This window comes from Mustelus asterias, chromosome 1, assembly GCF_964213995.1.
Source record: "Mustelus asterias chromosome 1, sMusAst1.hap1.1, whole genome shotgun sequence".
Classification (NCBI taxonomy): domain Eukaryota; kingdom Metazoa; phylum Chordata; class Chondrichthyes; order Carcharhiniformes; family Triakidae; genus Mustelus; species Mustelus asterias.
The window spans coordinates 165076220-165101184 of record NC_135801.1 but is presented as its reverse complement, the minus strand read 5'-3'; the positions used below and the strand labels follow the sequence as shown (position 1 = coordinate 165101184).

Here is a 24965-nt window from a genome sequence, read left to right as displayed (position 1 = left end):
TCTATGGTTTCGCCCGACTGCCGACGTCGTGTAGCGAGGAGGTAACGAGCATGTATCTCGTTGGGTGGCGTAATGTACCTATTCTTTAGGAGCTCGACGGCACCCTGGTAAGTGGGAGCTGCACGAATGGCTAGGTAAATCGTGTCGCTTACCCTCGCGTGGAGGACCTGGAGTCTATCACTGTCCGTAGTGATAGCTACCGAGGCTGCCAGGTAGTCCTCAAAGCACTTCCACCAATGGTCGAATGTGTTAGCTGCACCGACCGCACGTGGGTCCAGTGTCAGACGATCCGGTTTTAGGATCTGTTCCATACTCTCTGTTTACTGTATTAAATTGATGCGCGTCAATGAGCACCTGGAATCAAGGCTTTAGTATTGAAGGCTTTAATACAGTAACAATGAAACTACTAACACGAATACACCAGTTCAGACTGAAGGGGTCCTGCCGGAGCAGGGGGTCTTATACCCTGCCACCGGAGGCGGGACCCCACTGGAATGTGCCATGGTAACACTTATAACAGGTAAACACCCTAACCCAACAACATAGTACAACCCCCACAGTAATAACACCCTAGCCCAACAGTAACATGGTAACAAACCCCAGTGGTGAACCAACGATGGTTCACCACACCCACACACAGCGTCCCCTTCAGACCCCGCTCCCTCCTCTTAGGCCCCACCCGCTCCCTTGAGCCCTGCCCTTTGGCACTGCCTGGTGCGCAGTGCCAGGGTGCCTAGTGTGCAGTGCCAGGATGCCAGGCTGGCACTGACAGGGTCCCAGGCTAGCACTGCCCAAGGGGCACTGCCCCCTCTGACCCAGACCACCTGGGGCCTCAATGGCCTCCGGTCCCACCGGTGAGGCCATCATGTCTGGGCCATGTTGCTGGGGACCATACGTGATCCTCGCTGGTCAGATCCTCCACCGGCGAGGCTGTCAAGGCAAGTAAGCCCAGACAATTACATCTGGGCTCACTAATAATATTTAAATTCAAATTTAAATATTAAAATCAGCTTCGTGGCCTTCTCGGCCGCAAGTCTGATTATGCCGGTAATTCACGGCCAGTATCATCGCGATCTTACCAGCTCACCGTGCCGATGTGACGAGTGTGACGAGCCAGCAAGATCGCCCCCATGCGCTGCACAAAGCAGTCTTGGTCTGAAGTTTCTTGGATTTCCACCGCAGAGTGGAAGTTGTTTGTTTGGTGTTTGTCTGCTGCATCTTTATTAAAGCAACAATCGTTTTGCCTTGGTTAATTTTTATAATTAAACATCTGTAAGGGAGTATTGCCTGTAAGGTGTTTACTTGTGGGTTTGGAGTAAGGAGTCTTTTGGGGGAAAGTTTTATAAAACTAATTTAAACTGTGTGACTGTAACCTTGTGTGCTTAAGTTTTCTTTTTCTTCTTGTTAATAAACCTTTTAACTTATTTTTTTTAAGTCCCAGAAATATTACTGGACTTCTTGCTGCTAAGATCAGTATGATATTTTTCACATTTTCAGAAAAGGGTACAGACCAATAAGCCAGGTTTCCCACTAGGATTTAGTTTGCTCAGCAGTTAGCATCTGCTATGTTCATAACAACTCATTATTATCCTGTCACTGACAGGCTTCATTGCTGTGACAGCAAGAAACCCACTCCATGGTGGTGCTTTTCTCCACTACCATAATAGAAGGTCAAGAACTCTGACTTCTGATCACTGCCTGTCCACCTGACTTCAGAAAGACCCATCAGGCTACTTCTCAGTCTTTCTGCCTCTATATACACTTGCTCTTTCTTTCTTGTATCTGTCCAGGTTCCAGGTTGCCAACCACATTGCTGTGGGTCTGAATCACATGTGGGTGAGAGCAGGTAAAGATGGCAAATTGCCTTCCCTGAAGGACATTAATGAACCAGATAGTCACCACTACTGAGATTGGCTTTTAATTCCAGATTTTGCTAATTGAATTGAAATTCTCCCATAAGTTTAAAGTTTATTTCTTTAGTGTCACAAGTAGGATTACATTAACACTGCAATGAAGCTACTGTGAAAATCTCCTAGTCGCCACACTCCGGCGCCTGTTCGGGTACATTGAGGGAGAATTTACCATGGCCAGTGCACCTAATCAGCACATCTTTTAGAGGAAATTGGAGCACCTGGAAGAAACCCACACAGACACGGGGAGAACATGCAAACTCCGCACTGATATAGACAGAGTGGATAGTCAGAAGCTTTTTCTGAGGGTAGAAGTGTCAATTACAAGGGGGCACAGGTACAAGGTGAGAGGGGGAAGGTTTAAGGGAGATGTGCGGGGGATGTTTTCCACATAGAGAGTGGTGGGTGCCTGGAACGCACTGCCAGAGGAGGTGGTGGAAGCAGGCACATTAGCACCATTTCAGAGGCATCTGGATGGGTACATGAATAGGGAGGGAATAGAGAATAGAGGACCGAGGAAGGGCAGAAGGTTTTTTTTTGTTTAGTTCGGGCACCATGATCGGCAGAGACTTGGAGGGCCGAAGGGCCTGTTCCTGTGCTGATCTTTTATATGTTCTTTGTTTTTTGACAGTGACCCAAGCTGGGGATCGAACCCTGGTCCTTGGCACTGTGAGGCAGCAGTGCTAAACATTGTGCCATCATGCTGCCCCATATGCTGTGGTGGGATTTGAATCCATGTCCTCAACATGTTAGCCTGATTCTCTAGATTACTATTCCAGTGACATCACTAATGCTCTGGGGACCCGGGTTTGAATCGCACCATGGCTGATGGAGAAGTTTGAATTCAATAAAAAAAGTCTGGAACTAAAAGTCTAACGATCACCATGAAACCATTGTCGATTGTTGTAAACATCCATCCGTTTCATTTATGTTCTTTAGGGAAGGAAATCTGCCGTCCTCACCTGGTCTGGCCTACAGGGACCCCAAAGCCACAGCAATGCAGTTGAAGGTTAAATGCCCTCTAAAATGACTTAACAAGCCATTCTGTTCATGGACATTTAGGGATGGAGAACAAATGGTGGTCTTGCCAGTGATGCCCATATCTCATGAAAGAATTTTTAAAAACTCTGAGATACTGTAGACCAGTGAGCATGGGGATGGTGGGTGAACAGGAGTGGTGTAAGGGAGGATGCAGGCAGCAGAGTGTTCGATAAGCTCACTGTTATGGAGCGTGGAGAATGGAGGTCTGGCCAGCAGAATATTGGAAATGTCTGGAGGTAACAAAAGCTAGGATGAAAGTTTCAGCAGTAGGTGGAGTGAGGCCAGGGCAGAGACTGGCGTTATTATGGAGGTGGAAATAAGCGGGTTTTGGTACTGGAGGGGATAAGGGGGTCAGGAGCTCAGCTCAGGGTCAGATAGGATCCTGAGGTTGCAGAAAGCCTGGTTCAATCTCAGACAATGCCCATGGAGGCGGCTGAAATCAGTGGCTAGTGAATGGAGTTTGTAGTGGAGGGCAAGAGGAATGGCTTTGTTCCACTCAATATTTTATTCAGCGTAATTTCTGTTTATCCAATACTGGATGACAGAGAAGCAAGCATGACAAATCAGGGGCAGTGATGGGACAAGGTATGGTAGAGCTGGGTGTCGTGAGGGTATACATGGAACTTAACATTATGTTTTCAAATTATGTTGCAGAGCAGTGGCATGTTGATACAAAAAAAGGAAAGATGCAAAGAGGGACTTCAGAACTAATATCACAGGAGTAGGAAAAGAAGCCATTGCACTTGATTACCGAGCGAAGACTAGATAGTTATGGAATCAAGCGAGTGCAGTCAAATCAGAGGAGGAGGCATTGGAGGATGATGATGTGGCCAACAGTCACACAGCATGCAGTGAGGATCATTTCAGTGCTGTATCAGACAAATAGTGCCAGCAATTACTACAGGAGTCAATAATAAAGGCATTTAACAGGTTGACTGGGCAGACTATTTTGGGCTGTTCAGTAAATACATACCTTTATTTACCAATTTTGAAACATTGAGTTCAGACAAAGTCTGGCCTTCAAGCAGTTTAAATCAATTGACCACATCTTTTTAACGTACAATTATCGCAGTGATGAGATTTTGTGAAATCTTGGATGCAAATACCATCAATTTTGACAGGTCGTTACTAAGTGGCAATTTCCTGCATGTGAAAATGATATTAGTTACTTCACTTTCTGGTTTCACCATCTGTGCGTTTGGCAAACAGATCGCATCACGCACCCTTTATCAGCACATGTACTGCAGTGTTGACAATATCAGATCTGAGCTCAAAAGGATTTTGTCACGACAGTTAACCTCATTATCCCTGCGGCAGGAAAGAGAAATAACAGTTAATGTGTCACCTCCTGATCACTACCCAGTGACTACTCTGGGAAAACAAGTGTGTGCCAATTTTGAATGAGGGCAGAATCAAGATTTAACTGGGGTTGAAAAGCCTCATGACACGACTAGATTTTCCCAGCTCCATGCTGGCTAGTGTGGAGGCAGTAAGAAGTTTAACAACACCAGGTTAAAGTCCAACAGGTTTATCTGGTAGCAAAAGCCACACAAGCTTTCGGAGCTGCAAGCCCCTTCTTCAGGTGAAGGGGCTTGCACTCACCTGAAGAAGGGGCTTGCAGCTCCGAAAGCTTGTGTGGCTTTTGCTACCAAATAAACCTGTTGGACTTTAACCTGGTGTTGTTAAACTTCTTACTGTGTTTACCCCAGTCCAACGCCGGCATCTCCACATAGTGTGGAGGCAGCAGGGGTGGGGCAGAAAAATAGGGAAATGCTGGATAAGGATGACACCCTGACATATTCCCACCACGTGGGAACTTCCCAAGGGTGGGCTTGGAATCAGATTCATTGCCTGCTCCCACAGAGTCGAGCAGCCAATTATGCTGGTTAAGGCCGTGGCGGCTGAACTTTGGATTGAAGGGAAATTTTGAGCCCTTGTCAGCATTTTGCAACTCAATGGGGACCCTTTCCATGGCAGGGACTTCGGAGCTGGAGGTTCCATGCTCCATTGATGAGAACGAAAGGCCGCAATCTCGGCCGAGCCAAATCCGAGAAGGAATTTCCCTTCGTCCCAATGGATCTTCGGTGCCTGATCTTGTGTATTTCTTCACTGCCATGTAGCCCATTCAGGGTGCCTCCATGTTGCGGCACCGTCACAGTTACTGACCTACCACAGCATCCACCTCTCCTGATGGGGTTGCGGAAGCTACAGAACTGGCAGCTCTCTGATAGGACCTGCAGCATTTAGGGGCCCACCGGCGAACATGATGGTGACCATTTGGGAGGCTGGCTCCCTGAAGATTACTGAACTGCTCTCGCTGCCAGCAAGCACAGCCTTGGGGGCCCAAAATCAGTCCAGATGTTGGAGTCCCAAAGCCTGGCAGGTTCTAAATCCAGCTCTAAATGTCAAGGGTAAGAGAGGGAAAAACATCACTTGGGTGGGACAAAGAAGGTTGCTTAGTGTTTATAAAATAATAATCTAGCATAAGGCAGCTTGAGACAGCAAAAAGAAGAAACTAGAAAGAAAATACTAACAGAGTATATCTATATTGATATCATCGTATCCAGAATCCACTGCAACAAAAGGGGAGTGAAGATACCTCCATGCTGTTAAAAGATTGCTACATTATAACCTCGACTTTTCCACAACCAAAACTTGGCACAAGGCTGAGGAATTTGAATAAATTATTTAAAGTAGATCTTGACTCTATACAGTAGTGTAAATTGGGTGATAATGAATTGACAGCCCATTTTACATCTCTCCTGAATTTAGTTCCTTGCTGTTTTATACTATCTCACAAAGTCAAGATCTAACCCTTTGAACTTTATGAACTATGATTAAAATTCCAATCCTATCCTTTCCTGAAAGTGCTGACACATGCTGGGATTTAGTTCTGTGGGCAATATCTGTGATATTTTTATTCTTTTATTGGATTTGAGCGTTCCTGGCAAAGCCAATATTTGTCGCCCATCCTGAATTATTCTTAGGTAGCTGATGGTGAGAAGCCTTCTTCAACTGCTATCGGCCATTTGGCAAAGGCACACACATAGTGCTATTAGGAAAGGAATTCCAGGATTTTCACTCAGTGACAATGAAGGAAGGGTGACATAGTTCCAAGTTGGCATGGTCTCTGGCTTGGAGGGTAACTTGCAGGTGGTGGAGTTCCCATGCTTTTGCTGCTCTTGTTCTTCTAGCTCGTAGACCTTGTGGGTTTGAAGGAAGCTTAGTGATTTGCTGCAGTTCATCTTCTAGGTGTATATGCTGCTGCCAGTGTACACCAGTGTGTTGGAGCGAATAGATGTTTAAAGTCTTCTGGTACATCACTCAAGTTACCACATTCACTTTCCAGCTGAGGCCATTGGATCGCAGTTAGTTGTGGTAACCCTAGCTAAATAGCCCAGAAATACAGAAGTCATTTGCAGAGTCCCTGCTAATGTCCCTACTGAGATCAACTAATTCAGCATAGACTTTAGCTTCAGGATCGTCCTGAACTATAAGACTCAGTATCACACCATGCAGTGCATTTGACAACAGAATCATAGAATCATAGAAACTACAGTGCAGAAGGAGACCGTTTAGCCCATCGAGCCTGCACCGACAACAATCCCACCCAAGTCCCATCCCTCCAACCCTACATATTTACCCTCCTAATCCCCCTGACACTATGGGGCAATTTATTATGGCCAATCAACCTAACCTGCACATCTTTGGACTGTGGGAGGAAACTGGAGCACCCGGAGGAAACTCACGCAGACACGGGGAGAATGTGCAAACTCCACACAGACAGTCACCCGAGGCCGGAATTGAACCCAGGTCCCTGGCGCTACCAAATAAACCTGTTGGACTTTAACCTGGTGTTGTTAAACTTCTTGCTGTGGGACAGCAGTGCTAACCACTGTACCACTGTGCCGCCCATTGAATCATTGAAGGAACCTGTAATAATTTTGGAAAACAGAGTTCCTCTATTTTTAATTCCGTTACATCACTATTTCCTTAACTAGTTATTGTTTATTTTGATTTGCTGATCTTAGTATTTGATTGTCCTTTTATTTCTGTGTTATTGTGATAATTTCTGTGTCCAGTCACAGGAGATTTTCTGTAAATTCTTTTTCTCTTCCAGGAGGTGACTTGGTGTGGCACAAAGCCAAGTTGTTTGCGTAACATTGGCAGAAGCAAATGGCAATAAAAATCTCAATGAGCTGTGAAGAACAGCAGCAGAGCTACTGTTGAACAAGATGAATGCATGTCTGCCTGTGTTACTGCACAGCTTCATGGAAATCCATGCAGGCACGCAACATCCATAGAACTTGTCAACTGAGGGCAAGCCAACTGAAGATAACCTTTTTCAGCACAACACTGGGAGGACCTCTTCCATTTAACGTTATCACTCTTTGGAAAAAAGGATTCAAATATTTCTAAAGGCTTCTGGATGAGAAGAAAGACTAACCACCACCTTGAGACATTAATTGACTAGGACAATGGCAGAAAAGTTTGACTGCATCACCCACATCCACGGGTTTGATCTAGGTGTCCGTTACATTGAGTTGAAACCTTTGGGTTATGGTGCCAATGGATTGGTGTTTGCAGCAATAGACAGCCAAAGCTACCGTAAGGTTGCAGTGAAGAAGATCACTATTAGCGATTCTCGCAGTATCAAGCATGCTCTGCGAGAGATCAAAATCATCCGTCGATTGGATCATGACAACATTGTAAAGGTTTTTGAGGTCCTCGGCCCCAAGGGAAGCGATATACCTCGCGACGTCTGCAGGCTGAGTGTGGTATACATAGTCCAAGAACACATGGACACAGACCTTGCCCGCCTTTTGGAGCAGGGATCTCTCTCAGAGGAACATGCTAAGCTTTTTATGTACCAGCTACTTCGAGGACTCAAGTATATCCACTCAGCTAACATTCTTCACAGAGATCTAAAGCCAGCCAATATCTTTATCAACACTGAAGACCTTGTGTTGAAAATTGGTGACTTTGGATTGGCGAGAATTGTGGATCCACATTATTCACACAAAGTAAGTGAGTTACATTAACATCCATTGGTTTAACACAATACCGAGGGAAATTGCACTGTTAGCTGCTAAATTGAATTGATTAGGATAGAAAACAATGGGATGTTTTATACTTGCCTACAGAGAGATAGAAAAAACATTTATGTACCAACTTCTTGCTTTTAAGCTCAAGAGCACTGGGCAGCAGTAGGTCTCTGTTGGTGCGCTGAACATTCTGTATACAGACAGCTTGTGGCAAAATGCATAGAGCCAGCATCCTGTTTAAATATAAGTGAAACAAGCTCCCTTGCCTTAAAGGCAGAATTGTAGATTCTGACATTGGGTTTACGGATGGTCAGTTACAGGGGAATGCGAGTTCAGGGTGAGAGGCAGGAGGTTTAGGGAGGGATGTGAGGGTAGATTCTTTTATCCAGAGGGTGGTATCGGTCTGGAATGCGCTGCCTGGGAAGGTGGTAGAGGCGGGTTGCCTCAGATCTTTTAAAAAGTACCTGGATGAGCACTTGGTATGTCGTAACATTCAAGGCTATGGGCCAAGTGCTGGTAGATGAGAGTTCAAGTGTTTCTCATGTGTTGACGCAGACCCAATGGGCTGAAGGGTCTCTTCTGCACTATATGATTCTATGATTATTAACACTAAAAGGCTCAGCTGATAGAGGAAGCTAATGTACCCCCAGTCCTTCAATACAAAAGCGCTGCATGACATTGTCCATAATCAAATAATCCACTGATATATAGGGTCTAAATTTCCAGGTCTCCTGCACCACCACCAGATGTGTGGCAGGGGTTAGACACATGACCATCAATCGCTGAGGATATTGACCACGTTCCACATCTCAGGCATGGGGGTCATCTTAATAATGAGGGTGGGTGATCCAAAACCAGAGTCACAGAGGTTTACATCATGGAAACAGGCTCTTTGGCCCAACTTGTCCATGCTGCCCTTTTTTTTTAACCACTAAGCCAGTCCCAATTTATCGCATTTGGCCCATTTCCCTCTCTACCCATCTTACCCATGTAAGATGAAATGTCAAAAATCATCATGGTATCTTGCTGCTCTTCGGAAAGAATCTAGAGGCCCTGAACTGAACTCAGGTTTAAAAATCTTAAGTGCTTCCTTCTGTGGAGAAACAAAGTGTGGTATTTTGCTTATCTTTGTTCATTAAAACATAGTATGGAACTCATGCAGTCAGCCTTCATGATTTTATGTTTGGAATGAAGGAAGATATAATGGTTGTAATTTCTGGGATAGCTCCAGACGTGCCCTGAAAGCTGGCTGCAGACACGAGGGGCGGAGTAGAAACCTTACCTGTCTCCCCAAACCAATCAGGATTCTGAAATGGTACAGCAGCAAAGTGTGTATGTCGCTGGGATATAATCCAGGGGCTTGGACTAATAATTCAGGGTCAACGATAGTAAAAGAAATCTATAAATGAATGGCTGGTAATAAGTATGGGTAAAGGTGACTGTGAAGCTGTGTTTGGGGCGGCAGGGTGGCACAGTGGTTAGCACTGCTGCCTCACAACGCCAGGGACCCAGGTTCGATTCCCGGCTTGGGTCACTGTCTGTGTGGAGTCTGTACATTCTCTCCATGTCTGCGTGGGTTTCCTCCGGGTGCTCAGGTTTCCTCCCACAGTCCAAAGATGTGCAGGTGAGGTTGATTGGCCATACTAAGTTGACCCTAGTGTCAGGTGGTTAGTAGGATAAATAAATAGGGTTATGGGGATTGTGGTCGGTGCAGACTCGATGGGCCGAATGGTCTCCTTCTGCACTGTAGGGATTCTATGATTCTATGATTCACTGCAGTAAAAGTTCCGCAGATTTACTCATGTCTTTTCAGGAGGGGAACCTGTTGTCACTTGGTCTTGGTCTTGGCGGCACGGTAGCACAGTGGTTAGCACTGCTGCTTCACAGCTCCAGGGACCTGGGTTCGATTCCCGGCTCGGGTCACTGTCTGTGTGGAGTTTGCACATTCTCCTCGTGTCTGCGTGGATTTCCTCCGGGTGCTCCGGTTTCCTCCCACAGTCCAAAGATGTGCGGGTTAGGTTGATTGGCCATGCTAAATTTGCCCCTTAGTGTCCTGGGATGCGTAAGTTAGAGGGATTAGTGGGTAAAATACGTAGGAATATGGGGGTAGGGCCTGGGTGGGATTGTGGTCGGTGCAGACTCGATGGGCCGAATGGCCTCTTTCTGCACTGTAGGGTTTCTATGATTTCTTTCTATGATTTCTGTCAGCGATCTGAGCAAATTACACAATCCCCTCCCCGCTGCACACATAGAAGATCTTGAGGGGGCTTGACAGGGTGGATGTGGAGAGGGTGTTTCCTCTTGTGGTAAACCTAGAACAAGGGGTCACTGTTTAAAAATAAAGAGTCACCCATTTAAAACAGAGATTAGGAGAATTTTTTTTCATAGAATCATAGAATCCTATAGTGCAGAAAGAGGCCATTCGGCCCATCGAGTCTGCACTGACCACAATCCCACCCAGGCCCTATCCACATATCCCTACATATTTTACCCACTAATCCCTGGAACCTATGCATCCCGGGACACTAAGGGGCAATTTAGAATGGTCAATCAACCTAGCCCGCACATCTTTGGACTGTGGGAGGAAACCGGAGCACCCGGAGGAAACCCATGCAGACACGAGGAGAATGTGCAAACTCCACACAGACAGCGACCCAAGCCAGGAATCGAACCTAGTTCCCTGGAACTGTGAAGCAGCAGTGCTAACCACTTTGCTACCGTGCCGCCCTATTTCTCTCAGACGGTTGAGTCTTTGGAAATATCTTCCTCAAAAAGTAGTGGAAGAAGATGCTTTGAATATGTTTAAGGCAGAGCTGGATAGATTTTTGTCAAGTAAGGGGATGAACTATTATTGGGGATGGGTTGGAATGTGGAGTTCAGGTTACAATCAGATCAGCCCTGATCTTATTGAATGGCGGAACAGACTCAAGGGGCCGAATAGCCGACACCTGCACCTCATCTGTATGTTTGTCTGTACCAGAGGAATTTTATCCTCTGAATATTTAGACTCAGATTTGAACAGTTGTTACTTGGACACAGTTACAGAAATAGGGCAATACCCTGTACATTAGTAGTTTCAGAAGACAACATGAGAATATTGGGGGCAAGGGACAATCATTCTTTAGGAAAAACTTTTGTTTCAAACACAACCCATCTTTTACAGTGAATGTGTAGGTCAGTTGCACGTCAACTCATTGAGTCATATCCCACTTACGCTGGTGACTAAATTTACAGTAAGAAGTCTCACAACACCAGGTTAAAGTCCAACAGGTTAAAGTTCACAGAACTCCCACTTACCTGATGAAGGAGCAGCACACCAAAAGCTAGTGGACTTTAACCTGGTGTTGTGAGACTTCTTACTGTGTTTACCCCAGTCCAACGCTGACATCTCCACGTCATGACTAAATTTACTGCAGCATGTATTGAACCAAATAGGATCTGATCTCCTGGCACTTTAACTAACCTTACCGTACGAAAATAAGGCAACAGCATATTATTTTTTACGAGTTACTTACAATTGCAAATGAAACATTTTGAGAGCATTATAGGCTTCAAGTGACATAGCAACAACCTGCATTTATTTTGTGCCTTTCAGGTAGCAATACACCCCGAGGAGTTTAACATAATACTAGCAAATGTGAATGATATTGTTCCATTCCTTCTTGGCTGACAAAATCTGACACACTTACCCTTAGAGCTCTGTTTATCACTGTCGAAAAACTAATTAGATTTTTATGTTAAACAAAAACCAACAAAATAGCTGGCTCTGTGACAGCATTAACTTTCTGGATATAGAATCATTCCCCCAAACTTGTTGATAAATAAATTGGTTCTTTTGCTTAGGTACCCTCTGCTTGAAAAGTGCTTCCATCAGGGGGCTTTAGTTCAGTTGGGCAGCATGGTCAGTGCTGGCTTGGAGGGCCTATTCCTGTGCTGTAATTTTCTTTGTTCTTTAATACAGCCCTCCCTCCTCCCACCACCTGTGCCATCCTTCAACAAATTCACCTTCAGTTGCTGTATCCTTCACATCTACCAACACTGAATCAAACCTGGCTTCTCTCCACAAAGGACATGAGTGTGTTGTTGCCATACTGCTCTGTTGTTGCCCTACTGCTCCCTCTTTGAATCCTTACAGTATGCCCTTCCAAGACCACCTTAGTCAAAGTCATTGATGAAATCCTCCACAATTGCAATCATGGTGTGCTGTCCCTTACTGGCCTGTTTTCTGTGATCCAACGTCACTATCTCTGAGCTATGGCCCTTGTTTATCCCTGTGATGTCTTCATATTTCCAATAATCATTGCTCCTCCCACCCCAGGGCCAACTCTATGTACCCTAAGGATCCATTTCAACCTTCACTGCTGGCCTCAATTCCACTGCCGCGTTGTGTGCAATCAGACATCCTATCTGATATCAATTAGCCAGGTCTCCTTCCCATTGAGTATTGGGAAAATGAAGCCATCTTATTCAGGTCCTGCCAAAAATAGATTCTCCTGATCAAGGCTGCATTTTCCTTTCCAGCTACTGCACTCAAACTGAATCACAATGTTCGGTTTGACCCTGAGCTGTAACCTATCCGTCACCAAGACAGCATATTTTCACTTCTGCAACAATATCCAGCTTCATCCCTCCTTCACCTCCAACACCATCAAAGGTTTTCCTGCTTTTATTAGCTCAAGACTTGTCTTCTAAAACACTCTCTCTTGTGTCTGAGCTCCTCCTTTTATAAACTTTCAGCATGTCTGAATCAGTGACAGCTATATCCTGAATCACAGTAAACCTTGCTTCTGCTCGCACTGACCTCCATTAGCCCTGGCTGCCATTCTCTCAAATTGGGACTAAGTGCCCACACCAGCAGGGAAAACAGAGGAGTGTTTTCCACTGGCGCTGGCAGTATCTGTCAGGTGGGATTCACCTATTCTCCATCATCCTCATTCACTTGGGTGAAGTATTCATCCAATGCTCTACTAATGCCCTCTGGTTCCACCCACAGATTACCCCCTTGGTCCCTAATGGGCCCTATTTTTTCCCTGGTTGTCCTCTTCCCATGGATATACTTAGAGAATATCTTGGGATTTTCCCTACTTTTACCAGCCAGAGCTTTTTCATATCCCCTCTTTGCATTCAAAGAACAAAGAAAAGTACAGCACAGGAACAGGCCCTTCGCCCCCACCCCCCCACCCCCACCCCCCCACCCCCCACCCCCCCCAAGCCTGTGCCGATCATGATGCCCTAAATAACCCTTACCCCCTATTCATGTACCCATCCAGATGCCTCTTAAATGTTGCTAATGTGCCTGCTTCCATCACATCCTCTGGCAAAGCGTTCAAGGCACCCACCACTCTCTGCATGAAGAACCTCTCCCACACTTAAACTTTCCCCCTCTCATCTTGAATCTGCCTCCCCTTGTAATTGACACTTCCACCCTAGGAAAAAGCCTCTGACTATCCATCGTGTCTTGATCATCCAAAATGCATCATCTCGCATTTGTCAGGATTAAACTCCAACTGCCATTTTTGTGCCCAAGTCTCCAGTCTATCTATATCCTGTTGTATCCTCTGACAATCCTTGGCACTATCAGCAACTCCACCAATCTTTGTGTCAGCCACAAACCTACTGATCAGACCACCCACGTTTTCCTCTAGATTGTTTATATATACCACAAACAACAGAGGTCTAAGCTCTGATCCCTGCGGAACACCACTAGTGATAGATCTCCATTCTGAACAACACCCTTCATCCACTAATCTTTGTCTTCTTTAACCAAGCGAGTTCTGTATACATTTAGCCAGCCCACTCCGAATCCCATGTGGTTTTAGTTTTTGTACCAGTCTGCCTTGTGGGACCTTGTCAAACGCCTTACTAAAGTCCAGATAAACTACATCCACGGCCCTTCGCTCATCAATTTTCTTTGTCACTTCTTCAAAAAACTCAATTAAGATGGTAAGATGTGACCTTCCCCATACAAAACCATGCTGCCTGTCACTAACTAGTCCATTTTCCTCCAAATGTGCATATATCCTGTCCCTCAGTATCTTCTCCAAAAGCTCCCCCAACACTGATGTCAGACTCACCGGCCTATAATTTGCTGGATTATCCATGCCTCCTTTCTTAAACAAGGGAACAACATTGGCCATTCTCCAGTCCTCTGGAACCTCACCTGTGGTTAAAGAGCTTGTGAAGATATCTGTTAAGGTCCCAACTATTTCTCCCCTTGCCTCTCACAGTACCCTGGGATAGACCCCATCTGGCCCCGGCGACTTATCTACCTTAATTTAGGATACTCAACACTTCCTCTTTCAATATATTGACGTTCTCTAGAGCACCTATCCCTGACCTCAACATCCGTCATGTCTTTCTTCTTGGTGAATACCGATACAAGCTACTCATTAAGGATTTCACCCACTTCCTGTGGTTCCATGTATAACTTCCTTCTGTTATTCTGGAGCGGGCTACTCTTTCTCTTGCTACCCTCTTGTGCATAATATATGCATAAAAAGCCTTGGGCTTCTCCTTGACCCTGTTTGCTAAAGACTCTATGGCCCCATCTAGCCCTCCTAATTCCACGTTTAAGTTCCTTCCTACTTTCACTGTACTCTTCGAGGGCTGTGTCAGTTTTTAGATGCCTAGACCTATCGAATGCTTCCTTTTCCCTTTTGACTAAGCTTACAATTCCCCTTGTCATCCATGGTTCCCAAGTCCTGCCATTTCTATCCTTCATTTTTGCAGGGACATGCCGGGCCTGCACTTCAATCAACTGGCCTTTAAAAGCCTCCCACATTCCAGACATGGATTTGTCCTCAAATCGCTGCTCGCTATCCACATTCCCCAGTTCCTGGATGTAATTGGCCCTCACACAATTAAGCACCACACCCGAGGACCACTCTTGTCCTTATCCATAACTAACCGAAATCTTATGGAATCTTATGGAATTATGGTCGCTAAGCCAAAATGTTCCCCCACTGAAACATTGATCACCTGGCCCGGCTCAATCTCCAATACCAAGTCTAATATGGCCCCCTCCCTGGTTGGATTGGTATCAAAAAGCCCTCCTGGACACATCTAACAAATTGCTCTCGATCCGAGCCCCTGGCTGTAAGGGATTCCCAGTCAATATGGGGGAAGTTAAAGTCACCCACCACAGCTACCCTGCTTTTTTCACACCTTATCAGCATCTGACTACACAGCTGCTCCTCTGTTTCCTGCGGGCTGTTGGGAAGTCTGTAGTACACTCCCAACATTGTGATACCCTTCTTATTCCTGAGCTCCACCCATAATGTCTCAATACAAGATCCCTCCAATTTGTCCTCCCTCAACACAGCTGTGATGTGCTCCCTAATCAGCAACGCAGCTCCTCCATCCCTTATGTTTCACCTTTTGTCCCGTCTAAAACAACGATATCCCGGAATGTTAAGCTGCCAGTCCTGTCCCTCCTTTAACCATGTCTCTGTAACTGCAATAACATCATAATTCCATGCAGTAATCCAGGCTCTCAGTTCATCCGTTTTACCTGTTGTTCTTCTTGTGTTGAAGCAAAGGCACTCCAGACCTACAGTACCACTGAGCCCTGCAGTTTCTCTCTGCCTGCTCTTACTCTGTGCTATGTTTATCTCAGTCTCACTTTTTTCCCCAGTACCTACATTTACACTTAAGTCCTTGGACTTAGCCTGACCCTGCTCTACAGCAGAACCAGATGTCATAGAGTCATAGAGGCCTACAGCATGGAAACAGGCCCTTCGGCCCAACCTGTCCATGCTGCCCTTTCTTTTTAAACCCCTAAACTAATCCCAATTGCCCACATTTGGCCCATATCCCTCCATACCCATCTTACCCATGCAACTGTCTAAATGCTTTTTAAAAGACAAAATTGTACCCGCCTCTACAACTACCTCTGGCAGCTTGTTCCAGACACTCACCACCCTCTGTGTGAAAGAATTGCCCCTCTGGACACTTTTGTATCTCTTCCCTCTCACCTTAAACCTATGCCCTCTAGTTTTAGATTCTCCTATCTTTGGGAAAGGATATTGACTATCAAGCTGATCTGTGTCCCTCATTATTTATTAGACCTCTATAAGATCACCCCTCAGCCTCCTACGCTCCAGAGAAAAAAGTCCCAGTCTATCCAGTCTCTCCTTCTTACTCAAACCATCAAGTCCCGGTACCATCCCAGTAAATCTTTTCTACATTCTTTCTAGTTTAATAATATCCTTCCTATAATAGGGTGACCAGAATTGCACACACTATTCCAAGTGTGGCCTTACCAATGTCTTGTACAACTTCAACAAGACGTCCTAACTCCTGTATTCAATGTTCTGACCAATGAAACCAAGCATGCCGAATGCTTTTTTCACCACTCGGTCCACCTGTGACTCCACTTTCAAGGAGCTATGAACATGTACCCCTAGATCTCTTTGTTCTGTATCTCTCCCCAGTGCCCTACCATTAACTGAGTAAGTCCTGCCCTGGTTCAATCTACCAGAATGCATCACCTCTCATTTGTCTAAATTAAACTCCATCTGCCATTCGTCAACCCATTGGCCCAATTGATCAAGATCCCGTTGCAATCGGAGATAACTTTCTTCACTGTCCACTATGCCACCAATCTTGGTGTCATCTGCAAACTTACTAACCATGCCTCCTATATTCTCATCCAAATCATTAATATAAATGACAAATAACAATGGACCCAGCACTGATCCCTGAGGCATACTGCTGGTCACAGGCCTCCAGTTTGAAAAACAACCGGAGTAAGTGGTAACATCTCAATTGTGTTCAGTTATATGCAGGTGGATGGTGTCAATTGGTGAACACAAATAAGCGAACACTTATTGAAACTTTGGGGTGGTTTTGTTAGAAGGTGTATGCTTCACTCTAAATAAATGTAAAACAGGAAAGATTGGCTCCAATTGCATCTGTTATCAACCCTCTACAACCACCCTCTGGTTTCTGTCAAGAAGCCAATTTTGTATCCATTTAGATACCTCACCCTGGATCCCGTGAGATTTAACGTTATGCAACAACCAACCATGCGGTACCTTGTCAAAGACCTTGCTAAAGCCCATGTAGACAGCATCAACTGCACTGCCCTCATCTACCTTCTTGGTTAACCCTTCAAAAAACTCAATCAGATTTGTGAAACATGATTTTCCACTCACAAAGCCATGTTGACTGTCCCTAACCAGTCTTTGCGTCTCTACATGCCTGTAGGTGTGTTGTCATAGGCCTGGCTGCTGCTGGTATCTTCCCCTGAGAGACTATCCCCCCAACATTATCCAAAATGCTAAAGCTGTTTGAGAGGGGAATAGCCACAGGAGACTCCGGTCTTACTTGCCTGCCCCTCTTCGCGGTCCACCTATCTACCTGTCCTACCTGTCCAGAGAGTTGCTGGGTAATCACATTAACCGGCAGCTGTCCCAACTGCTCCAGAACTGAGTAGTGGTCACTGCTGGAACTGCAAGTAGGCCAGAGGATGAAGAGTCAACCACATTGCTGTATCTGGAGTCACATGCAAGCCTGACCAGGTAAAGACAGCAGATTTCCTTCCCTAAAGGGCATTGGTGAGTCAAATGAGGCAGTGTGAAATTGATGGCTCCGTCTTTTCAGCTTCAGATTTTATTAATTGAATTTAAATTTCAGCTGACCCAGGTAAGAACAAGTAGAAAAAGCATATAGAAAGGAAAAGAGTGAATAAAGAAAATCTCAAGTAAGGGAGGAAATTAGAGAAATATATTGGGGAAAATGTTGTGATACCTGTAGCACTACAGGATGTCGGTAATGCCCTACCAGAGCGCATGCACTTTAATGCGTTAACCTGAAAGTTGTGGTGGACCAACTAAAGCAATTCCCAAGCGTTCACTACTTCAAATGGAATGCATGGTGCCAGTGAGAATTTGGGCTAATTGCCCATTAATTCTGACTTAATTACACTTTAAAATTTTATGTCTGTATTTCCAGGCATAAGAATTCAGAATGAAGTTGCCCACCATTCTAAAAATTAAAATGGATTGATTTTTAACTTTTAAAAACCTGTTAAGAGCTCATTAAAAAGTAAGATCAATGGCCTGAACCTTCCATTCAGCATAGGAATGGATCCCAAGATCCATTACGTTAATCTTCCACAAATCATCACACATGGCTTGATGGAATGACTGGTTTCTCCTCTTTCCACATTTCTTTTTGTCATCCAGCCAATAAATTATCCAAGATCTCTAAAGGTTGCCACTCAAGTGGATAGAGCTGTGAAGAAGGCCTATAGTGTGTTAGCTTTTATTAACAGGGGATTGGAGTTTAAGAGCCGTGGGGTTATGCTGCAACTGCACAGGACCTTGGTGAGACCACATTTGGAATATTGTGTGCAATTCTGGTCACCTCACTATCAGAAGGATGTGGAAGCGCTGGAAAGAGTGCAAAGGATATTTACCAGGATGCTGCCTGGTTTGGAGGGCAGGTCCTATGAGGAAAGGTTGAGGGAGCTAAGGCTGTTCTCTCTGGAGCGGAGGAGGTTGAGGGGAGACTTAATAGAGGTTTATAAAATGATGAAGGGGATAGATAGAGTGAACGTTCAAAGACTATTTCCTCGGGTGGATGGAGCTATTACAAGGGGGCATAACTATAGGGTTCATGGTGGGAGATATAGGAAGGATATCAGAGGTAGGTTCTTTACGCAGAGAGTGGTTGGGGTGTGGAATGCACTGCCTGCAGTGATAGTGGAGTCAGACACTTTAGGAACATTTAAGCGGTTATTGGATAGGCACATGGAGCACACCAGGATGATAGGGAGTGGGATAGATTGATCTTGGTTTCAGATAAAGCTCGGCACAACATCGTGGGCCGAAGGGCCTGTTCTGTGCTGTACTGTTCTAAGTTCTATAAAATAGTCATGATTAAATCTTTGCATTCCTCATTTGCATAGATGAAGCATCTCACAAGACACAAACAGTAATCTCCATTAAGGGGACAAAAATGAGTATTGCATTGAAACATGACTGAAATTATAAGCGAGCATTCTGTGTACCACAGCATTGTAATTTTTCTTCAGGGCTTTGGATATAAGAGGAATTCATACTGTGTCCTGCAATACTCCCACTGTGGCTTTATAAATCATTCAGTGCAGCACCAATGTGAGGATGTGAAACAGAAAAGGACAGATTGAATCAACATGCTGCATTCTATGACCTGCTGAAGGTGCAGTACACAGAAATATCTGCTCATTATTTACACATTGGAGTGGAATGAAATGTACTGTACGAGAAGCTTCACAGGTTGAAGATATTTAAATGAGATTTTGCCTATTCTCCAGTTAATTGTGTATTACTGATGAGACTAATTGTACCAAACAAATGTCACTGGGAACTGATGTCAGATTGAGTATTTACTAATTAAGGAGCTTAGAGCCAATAGCACATATCACTGTGACTTTTGACTTACAGAGCAAGCTATCAGCAATCCCAAATGTGTTTCGGGTTATGAGCATTGGGGAATGTGCCAGTCATGGGACTGCTTTGTGTGCCTGCAATACAAGATAAGGATAAGGGGATTTCAAGGAAAAATGCAATGGAAGGATTTTCCCCTCCCGTTTTCAAGGGGTGGGATCAGTGGCGGGAATCCCTCAGGAGTTTACACCGGCAGGATTTTCCATTCTTATTGTCCCGTCCCTGCCAATGACACAATGGGAATCCTGACATTGAACATCGGGTTTCCCATTTGAATGTATTTAAATATAAATATAAATAATATCAAAGAACAAAGCAAAGTACAGTACAGGAACAGGCCCTTCGGCCCTCCAAACCTGTGCCGATCATGATGCCCTAACTAAAAAAAAACCTTCTGCCCTTATTCGGTCTGTATCCCTCTATTTCCTCCCTATTCATGTGCCCAGCCAGATGCCTCATAAATGTTGCTAATGTGTCTGCTTTCACCACATCCTCTGGCAGCGCGTTCCAGGCACCCACCACTCTCTGCATGAAAAACTTCCCCCATGCATCTCCCTTAAACTTTCCCCTCTCACCTTGAACCTGTGCCCTTTGTAATTGACACTTCCACCCTAGGAAAAAGCCCTGTCGATGACTCTCATAATTTTGTAGACCTCCCCTCAGCCTCCTTTTTTCCAATGAAAACAATCCTAGTTTATTCAGCCTCTCCTCATAGCCAAGGGAGCAGGCAACATCCGAGTGAACCTTCTTTGCACTCTGTCCAAAGCTTCCATGTCCTTCTGATAGTGCAGTGACCAGAGCTGCATGCAAAATTCCAAATGCGCCCCAACCAAGGTTTTATTTGGCTGTAACATGATTTCCCAACTCCTGTATTCAATGTCCTGGCTGATAAAGGCAAGCCTTCTTAATCACCTTGGCCACCTGTGTTGCCACTTCTCGGGAACTGTGGACCTGCACTCACAGATCTCTCGGTATGTTAATGATCCTAAGGGTTCTGCCATTTACAGTATAATCCATACCTAAATTTGATCATCCAAAATGCATCACCTCGCATTTATTCGGATTAAACTCCATCTGCCATTTCTGTGCCCAAGTCTCCAATCTATCTATATCCTGTGGTACCCTCTGACAATTCTTGGCACTATCAGCAACTCCGCCAAACTTACTAATCAGACCCCCTACATTTTCCTCCTAATCGTTTATATATACTACAAACAACAGAGGTCCCAGCACTGATCCCTGCGGAACACTAACTACAGATCTCCATTCTGAAAAACACCCTTCCACCACTACTCTCTTGTCTTCTATAACCAAGGCAATTCTGTATCATCTAGCCAGCCCACCCCGAATCCTATGTGGTTTTAGTTTTTGTACCAGTCTGCCATGTGGGACCTTGTCAAACGCCTTACTAAAGTCCATATAAACTACATCCACAGCCCTTCCCTCATCAATTTTCTTTGTCACCTCTTCAAAAAAACTCAATCAAGTTGGCGAGACATGACCTTCCCTGTACAAAACCATGTTGCCTGTCACTAACTGGTCTATTTTCCTCTAAATGTATATATATCCTGTCCCTCAGTATCTTCTTCAAGCGCTTCTCCACCCTTGATGTCAGATTCACTGCCCTAGAATTTGCTGGATTATCCTTGCTTCCTTTGTTAAACAAGGGAACAACATTGGCCATTCTCCTGTCCTCTGGAACCTTGCCTGTGGTCAAAGAGGATGTGAAGATATCTGCTAAGGCCCCAGCTATTTCTTCTCTTGCCTCCCGCAGTAACCTGGGATAGATCCCATCCAGCCCCGGGAACTTGTCTAACTTAATTTAGGATACTCAACACTTCCTCCTTTGATATATTGGCGTTCTCTAGAGCGTTCACACACCTATCCCTGACTTCAACATCCGTTATGTCCTTCTCCTTGGTGAATACCGATACAAAGTATTCATTAAGGATTTCACCCACTTCCTGTGGTTCCAAACATAACTTCCCCTCATTGTCCTGGAGTGGGCCTATTCTTTCTCTTGTCACCCTCTTGTTCCTAATATATGCATAAAATATATGCATTCTCCTTACCCTGTTTGCTAAAGACATTTCCCTCTTAGCCCTCCTAATTCCACATTTAAGTTCCTTCCTACTTACACTGTACTCCTCAAGGGCTTTGTCAGTTTTTAGATGCCGAGACCTATTGTATGCTTCTTTTTTCCTTATGACGAAGCTTACAATTTTCCTTACAATTAGGCCTTTACACCTAATAGTCACTCCCCCCCGCCCCCCCACAGTAAAAGTGCGTCCCCACCTTTTACATCCATGTTACTGGGAGCTTCCAGAGTGATGTTGCCCCTTGAGGCCGCCGCGGCCTCCACACTGCTTTTCCCACCCGCTGCGCCACTCTGCCCAAAAATAAAAAGTTCCACCTAATGTTGCCATTGTGATGGCCACAGGGATCGATCGTCAATAGGTCTCCTCTGGGCCTCATAGAATACAAGCTCCCCTATTAGGTGAGCAGAGGCTCACCCAGTTGGAAAGGAGCAGCGGGAGCGGTGGGGGGGTGGGTTTAAAACCAGTTGGCTCCACTCAGGCCGGCAGTCGAAGAACCTTGGGGCTTGACCCATACACTGCAACCGCTGAGCAGCATGTTGTAAATACAGGGTGATAGTGATGGAAGACTGGCCTCAGTGAGATCATTACATTGCCTATCTCCAATGGACCACATTTAGAAAATAAGGGAAAATTTTCTACCCTTTGATGACTATACATGTCTGATGGGCAGTGGAGTGGCCATGCAATGGCCTTCCCTCAGCTCCAGTTTCAGTGGATCACTCCTGTGATGCAACATTGTTAGTAAGGAAGGAATTTATATTTGATAACTCACTTCTTGCTGTTTGATTTGACGCTGTGTTTAGTTGGACAGGGAGTCTGTGTGAAGTGTAACATTGACACATTTGCTTGCATTTCATTTGGTGTGTACTGTTTGGTTGTTTTGTATTTAATTTCGGTATGATTTTAATTACAATCTATTCATAATTTAATACTTGCATTCTCACCTCTAAGTTGAAGGTGCAGGGTTTGAACATAGTTCTAGATAGTATCACAGAACTGCGACTACTTTGACATCTAGGAGGACGCTTGCATCGGATGGGTGTGGGTGACTTCCTGCTCATCAGATAAGCTGTGGGACTCACCACTTATTGGCTGGAGAGGGTTAACCCCATGGAAGGAGCATTCACATCACATCCTGTCAGAGCTTCAATGCGTTAGTGAGTCCTTCCACTACCTCGCACTGTTTTCCAGAGATAAGAGTGTGAAGATGCAAAAGCAACGATATTTTGAAAAGGGAGCTCTACTTGCAATTGAACAATGTTATGCCCATCTAGCACGGATGGGGTGACTAACATTTTTTGTGAAGGATTTACTCTTGTGGTCCTGCTGCATCGCTGCTAGCCAGCTGCCCTATTGGCTGTGCTATTTCTTTAATCAGCTGAGGCTCTCATCAGAGACAGTAAGGAGCCTCATGAGTACGCTCGAAATGGGGGCTTTGCAGAAATTAGATGCCCAGTTCCAATTTAATTCAAAATAATCAAAGTCCCAGCCAGCGACAAATCAATCAGTGAAACCAAGTGGAGTCTAGAGGCATACAAGAAATTATCATGGGGAATAAGGAAATTGAACAAATATTATTTGTCTTCACGGTGGAAGAATAAATTTCATAGCAGAAATAGAATAACCAAGGGGTTAATAAACGTGAAGAACTTGAAAATAATTAATATCAGCAGAGAAAAGTATTAGAGAAACTTAAGGGACTAAAAATTGGCAAATCCACAGGCCTGATGGCCTATATCCCAGCCTCCTAAAAGAGTTATCCGCAGAGATAGTGATGCACTGGCTATAATTTTACAAAATTCAATGGAAGTTAGCAAATATAACACTGTTATTCAAGAAAGGGGCAGAAAGCAAACACAGAATTACAGGCTAGTTAGTCTGACATCAGTAAACTGGAAAATGTTAGAACCTATTATTAAGGAAGTCTCAATAATGCATTTAGAAAATCACAGTATGATCAAAGTCAGCGTGACTTTCTGAAAAGAAATTGTGTTTGACAAATTTATTCAAATTTTGTGGGATGTAACCAGTAGGGCAACTAAAGCTGAACCAGTAGATGCAGTATACTTGGATCTTGAAAGGCATTTGACAGGATGCCGCGCAAAAGGTTAATAGGCATGATAAGGGCTCCTGAAGTTGGGGGCAATATATTAGCATGGAGGGAGGACTGGTTAATGGACAGGAAGCAGAGAGTAAGGATAAACAGGACACTTTCAAGTTGGCAGACCAGAACTAGTGGAGTGCCACAAGAATTCGTGCTGAGGCCTCAGTTATTTGCAATCTATGTTAATGATTTAGACAAAGAGACCAAGAGTAATGCATCCAAGTTTGCTGATGATACAAAGGTAGATGGGAATATAAGCTGTGGGGACATAAAGAGGCTGCAAAGAGATAAAGACAGGTTAATCAATGAACAACCAAATGTCAGATGGAGTATAAGGTGGAAAAGGAGAAGTGTAAAGTTATTCGCTTTGGTATTAGGAATAAAAAAAGGATATTTTTAAATGGCGTGAAACTTTTAAATGGCAAGAGACTTCACTATACTCATAGAAACTACAAAAGATCGTGAATGTAGCCCAATCCATCCAGCAAACCAGCCTCCCATCCATTGACTCTATCTACACTTCCCGATGCCTCAGCAAAGCAGCCAGCATAATTAAGGACCCCACGCACCCCGGGCATTCTCTCTTCCACCTTCTTCCTTCGGGAAAAAGATAAAAAGTCTGAGGTCACGTACCAACCGACTCAAGAACAGCTTCTTCTCTGCTGCCGTCAGACTTTTGAATGGACTTACCTTGCATTAAGTTGATCTTTCACCCTAGCAATGACTGTAACACTACATTCTGCACTCTCTCATTTCCTTCTCTATGAATGCAATGTTTTGTCTGTATAGCGTGCAAGAAACAATACTTTTCACTGTATGTTAAATAATAAATAATTAATAAATAATAAATCAAATCAAGAAGGAGCACAAAAGTTTAGCATGCAGATGCAGCACACCAGGCTATTAGGAAGCCAAATGGCATATTTTCCAAGGAGTTTGGAGCACAAGAATGAGAACATCTTATTAAATTATGCAAACCACACCTTGGACAGGATTTTACAACCTCGTTCAAGCGAGACCAGAAATTCCGTTGTCTGCCCCTCGTCCGCTCCGATTCTGTAGCGGGCGAGGCGTTAGAATTCCGGTGCTTGAGTACTGTGTGCAGTTTTGGGCTTCACATCTAAGGAAGGCAAATATGCATTGGGAGACGGTAGAGTGAAATTTCATGAGATTGGTTCCTAAGATGAGAGGGTTGTCCTATGATAAGCTAAGCCAATTGGACTTATATTTTCTGAGATAAATAGATTTTTGGACATTGCGGTAATCAAGGGATTACTCATGAGTTTGTTGAATGGCAGAGCAGACTTCAGGGGCCATCTGGCCTATTCCTGCTC

The 24965-nt window shown here is 44.6% G+C and overlaps 1 protein-coding gene across 1 annotated transcript in view; it reads left to right on the top strand.

Annotated features, from left to right (window-relative positions):
* The first annotated feature begins 7429 nt into the window (after positions 1-7429).
* Positions 7430-24965, top strand: part of LOC144499826 (mitogen-activated protein kinase 4-like) — a 59888-nt gene continuing 42352 nt past the window's right edge. Inside the window, exon 1 of the mRNA XM_078222357.1 lies at positions 7430-7975. Coding sequence (XP_078078483.1) covers positions 7430-7975 — 546 coding nt within the window. The remainder of the gene's footprint in view (positions 7976-24965) is intronic.